General features: G+C 43.7%; 1 protein-coding gene and 1 long non-coding RNA gene across 5 annotated transcripts in view; one reads left to right on the top strand and one right to left on the bottom strand.

Moving 5' to 3' along the window:
• LOC138016671 (uncharacterized) overlaps positions 1-5,000 on the bottom strand; it is a 310,549-nt gene that overhangs the window by 253,086 nt on the left and 52,463 nt on the right. The window lies entirely within an intron of this gene.
• The window catches only part of LOC138016670 (uncharacterized), a 171,002-nt gene that overhangs the window by 139,015 nt on the left and 26,987 nt on the right, over positions 1-5,000 (top strand). For all 4 annotated transcript variants that reach the window (XM_068863857.1, XM_068863856.1, XM_068863859.1 and 1 more), the window contains one exon: positions 831-947. In XM_068863857.1, the coding sequence (XP_068719958.1) occupies positions 831-947 (117 nt within the window). The remainder of the gene's footprint in view (positions 1-830; positions 948-5,000) is intronic.

Below are 5,000 nucleotides of genomic sequence, written 5' to 3'. Positions count from 1 at the left end.
GTACTGCAATATTTGGCATATCTTTAGAAGCTCTGATAAGGTTACATGATGCCTGGAGGACCTATGACTAGAACAGAAACGAAAGGAGAGCGAAAGAAAAAACCAGTAATAGTTCATACTTAGTGCAAGACTGACTGCAAAATGGCTTTTTTCCTTTTCCCATTCGCAGTTTTTAGCGTAAAATTTACCGTGGAATTCACTAGTTAGGCAATGAATTTGTTTAATAGTAGAAAGCAAAGAAAATGATTTCATTATTAACCCAGCAACCGGAAACATCAAAACGCGGACAATTCGAGACTTTTTATTTTCACTAACCCTGCAAGCAGTAAGAACAAATAACCAGGAAGCTCCGCTTTTAGGCTTGGCTAAATCTATATATTATACTTGATGTTATATTGGGTTGAGTCAATGACCTCATCAGTCCCCTCTTTTGCATATTTCACACATTTTTCAAACTTCAATGTCTCCGGAACCAATGCAGATATTTCCAAACGGTAAACAACGTTTTTAATCTTTCCTGGTATTCAATGTGATAAATCTAAAAAATCAAGGGATAGAAATTTCATCATAGTAGCACTTGAAAAAAACGAAGAAAACGTTTGATGACTTTGCTTCACGTTGAATCTTAAATGATATTTTAACTTCGTATTCAATCTGGTTTAAAAGAGAAATTTTTCCATGACTTCTTGTGCCCTCGAAGCCTTAACCTTTGCTTTAGTGTTGGTAGCGGCTACCAAACACAACCGCTGTCATGGACATGTAGGAAAAAGTAATTTTAGTTTGCTCATTTTTTTTACAACCAATCAAATATTCTTCTTTTTTTCTTTTAGTACTGCCAATCGCACCGATGGACAATACCCCTAAAATTCTAATAGCCGTTTTTTGTAGTTTGCTTGGGATTGCCATTTGCACATGCTTTGTGGTCTACAGGGTATATTTCCAACAAGGTGAGTATTGCATACAAAGTAATTACTAAAGAAGGGTTTGAAGACGGACTCTCTCAACTAAAACTTCATCTATTTTCATCAGATAAATTTCATTGACTGTGTTACGAAATATAGCATTGCGTGACTAACGCTACTGTCTAGAAGCTTCGCGGGAGTTCGTACTTTGTTTATTTTTAGGTTCATGCGTAAGCGTTTCTAAATCGGTGTGTTTTGTAATCTTTCTATAATTAGAGTGATTACTATTTTAGAAAGTTCTAGAAGCTTATTATAAGAGTATATAAGTAGACGAGTCCTAGCGAAGTGTTTTCTAACTAGTTTTTCACAAGCGAAGAGAGTTGGCGTTAGCCGTGTTTAGTCAAGCGTGACAGAAGCAGTGTTTATTCAAGTTGGCGGTGGCCGTGTAAGTTTGTCGAGTACGTGTTATTTAGAGTTTACTTCGTGGAAACTACGTTCATTTTGGAATAAATCTTCTTGTTGTTGTTCCGGCAACCCTGCGTTCAGTTTAGTTTGCAAACTACCTTTCCTCAAAACATTCGAACACGTAACATTTGGGGCCTGTCCGGGAGAGGAATTCATTTGTTTTCCGACTACAGAAACCAGGAAAGGATCACAACTTGGAAGGAGGTAGCGGCGCTGTGGAAAAAGTTGTAGCGAGTGAAAGAGCCGTGGAACTTTACTGCTGTGAAAATGGAGAAATTTATTCAGCTTGGCGAAAAGTTTGGTCTGGAAGGAGAAAAGCTGCTTGAATTTGTGCGTGAACAAGAAGAAAAAGAGGACAAACGCAGAGACGAAGAACGAGAAGAGAAACGTAGAGAGGAAGAACGTGAAGAGAAACGTAGACAGCTGGAAGAGGAAAGAGAAGAAAAGCGTAAGCGGTTTGAAGAAGAAAAGGAAGAGAGACGTCGAATGCTTGAGGAGGATAAAAGAAAGGAAGAGGAAGAGAAAGAGGAAAGGCACAGAAGAGAAGACGAAGAGAGAGAAACTAGGCGACAAGAACGCGAACTAAGAAAATTGGAGATGGAAGCCGAGCTGTTGAAACAGAAAGAGGCTATTGAAGCGGCAAAAAGAGAACATGAGCTGGAGATTGCACGTTTGGCTGTGGAGAATGCTGACGGAGGTCCTGAAGTGAGAGAGGATCGGGCTAAGGCACCTAAACTCCCCTCGTTTGTTGATGGGAAAGACGATTTGGACGCGTATTTGCAGAGGTTCGAGAGATTTGCCGAGACAGCTAAGTGGAAAAAAGATGGATGGGCATCGAAGCTCAGTGCTCTGTTGTCTGGACGGGCACTAGAAGTGTATTCACGTCTATCGGAGGACGCAGCTAAGGATTATGACAGGGTAAAGATTGCGTTAATGAAGAGATATGACCTTACCGAAGATACCCTGGGCACCAGAGGTTTTTCTCGCGTGCGGCGGGAATTTTCGGTGTCGGCCAAAGGCCGACACAGCTTCGGCCGTAGGCCGAAGCCACGAGCGGCGAAGCCGCGAGAAAAACCTCTGGCACGGAGCGGTGCTTTTTACCGTCCCCGTTGACCTTTGAGCTTTTTTATCGGATTACATTTATGCCAATCACATGGACGTCTCACGTGGACCGGCACGTGAAGAAATGTCAGAAATTCGATTAGGGCATTCAACGGGCAAACAACAATCACAATTTTCGGATAGTCGCAGTATCCCATTTGGTTAAGACGTAAACAAAGACCCGGAATAAGCTGAAACAACAACGATTTACCGGAACCGGTTGGCAAGACAGCAAGAACGTCCTTGCGTTGAATAAAATTAAATACCCCACTTGTTTGCACATCACTTAACTTCTCTACACCGTCAAAACTTTCTATTACATTGCTTATACTTTCCTTCAGTGCCTTCCCCAAACTTTCACAAACCGCCATCACAACACTTCTGGCAGTACGCTTACGTGATGTCAACAATATTCTTTCACGTGCTGGTCTATTCTTGTCGACCAATTGTAGCGTCTGTCCCTCAGGTGGTCGTTCAGAGCCAATCAGCCGTCCTGTCCAAAATCTGGACCAACTGATCTAACTGAACTAACGATTGGTTCGACGCTATCAAAGGAATAGCGCTCTGGTCCAGAGGCTTTTCGCGCGGGTCACTATAAAGACTTGACTGAAAACCGGAAACCGCGCTAGAAAAGTCTCTGGCACCCAGGGTATACCGAAGACGGCTAGCGTCGAAAATTTAGAGCATCCAAACCAGAAGTTGACGAAAGTCCGGAGCAGTTTATTGTGCGACTGGACAGATACCTGTTACGGTGGCACATGCAGATTAATCCACCAGCTCTGCATTGCTTTAAGTGCAACACCCGAGGTCATAAAGCCGTCAACTGCCCAACCCTAACAAAGAAGTGTTTTCTGTGTGGTAAGCAGGGACATGAAGCTAGAAACTGTCGATCAGGTGGACGCAGATCAGGAGGACAAAGTAAGGATGGTAACCCTGTGCAGCGTGGTCAAGTGAGTGCCAGTTGTCTAGTTCAGCCACCTGAGGTTAAACCTACTGATGAAGAAATTAAGGCCTGTATTAAAGATGATAAGCTGCTGTTAGCCTGTGGTAAGAAGATTCTATTGTTGAGTAGTGCTTGTGTTGAACCGTTGACTGGAGTGAGAAGTAAAATGCCTGTCGTGAAAGGAAGAGTTGGAGAGAAGCCTGTTGATGTCCTGAGAGATACTGGTTGTAGTGGAATTGTAGTAAAGAGGGACCTTGTGTCTGAGGATCAGTTTACTGGCGAATTTAATGTTATGCTGCTCATTGACAATACGGCAAGGAAAGTTCCCATCGCAAAGATTGATGTTGATACACCTTATCTCAAGGGCCAAGTGGAAGCGCAGTGTCTTCCCGATGCTGTTTATGATTTAATTATTGGTAATGTACCAGGCGCAAGAGCCGCTGACGACCCAGACCCAAGCTGGCAAGTTCCTGTACAAGAAGCTTGTGCTGTAACCACGAAAAGTCAAGCTAAGAAAGCTGGAGAACATATTCCGTTGAAGGTACCGGGTACTAAAGAAAGTCCTGTAGTTGATAGAGAAAAGCTCAAGCAAATGCAGCGTGATGACGAGAGCCTACAGAAATTTTGGGAGAAAGATGACATAGTTGTGAGACGCCAGGCTGAGACTACATTTGAAGTGAAAGGTGGAGTTTTGTACCGCGTCTACAAGCACCCTTAAGTGAACGGAGGTAAACCCCTGAAGCAGGTTATGCTTCCTGTGCAGCTGAGAAGTCGAATAATGGAACTAGCGCACGGATCGATCATGGGAGGTCACATGGGAATAAAGAAAACGACTGATAAGATTCAAAGCGCGTTCTATTGGCCAGGCGTTCAAGGGGACGTGACTCGTTATTGCAAGTCCTGCGATGTATGTCAGAAGACAGTTAACAAGGGTTCCGTACCGAAGGTTCCCCTAGAGAAGATGCCATTAATTGACAAGCCGTGTAAGAGAGTAGCAATTGACCTGGTTGGACCTATTGTTCCCCCGAGTGAGGACGGTCATAGATATATATTGACATTGGTCGACTTTGCAACACGTTATCCTGAAGCTGTCCCGCTGAAGAACATTGATACTGAGACTGTCGCAGAAGCGTTGGTGGATATCTTTAGTCGTTTGGGAGTGCCTGAAGAGATCTTGAGTGACCTTGGTACGCAGTTCGTCTCTGAGTGTATGAAGGAAGTGACGCGGCTTTTGAGCATTAAACAGCTCACCACGACCCCTTATCATCCTATGTGTAATGGCCTGACGGAAAAGTTTAATGGAACAATGAAGAGCATGTTAAAGAGATTGTGCAGCGAACAGCCAAGACAGTGGCATCGCTATATTAACCCGTTGCTGTTTGCATATCGTGAAGTTCCTCAGGAGTCTACTGGCTTTTCGCCGTTTTGAGTTGCTGTATGGAAGAGCTGTCAGAGGACCGATGTTTATTCTCAAAGAGCTTTGGACGAAAGAGCTGGAGGAGCCTGAAGTAAAGAACAGCTATCAGTATGTGTTTGAGCTACGCGAGAAGCTTGAAGATACCCTCAAGCTGGCGCACACCGAGCTTCAG

This window comes from Montipora capricornis, chromosome 9 (genome assembly GCF_036669925.1).
Source record: "Montipora capricornis isolate CH-2021 chromosome 9, ASM3666992v2, whole genome shotgun sequence".
Classification (NCBI taxonomy): Eukaryota; Metazoa; Cnidaria; class Anthozoa; order Scleractinia; family Acroporidae; genus Montipora; species Montipora capricornis.
This window is presented reverse-complemented; position numbering and strand designations above follow the sequence as displayed.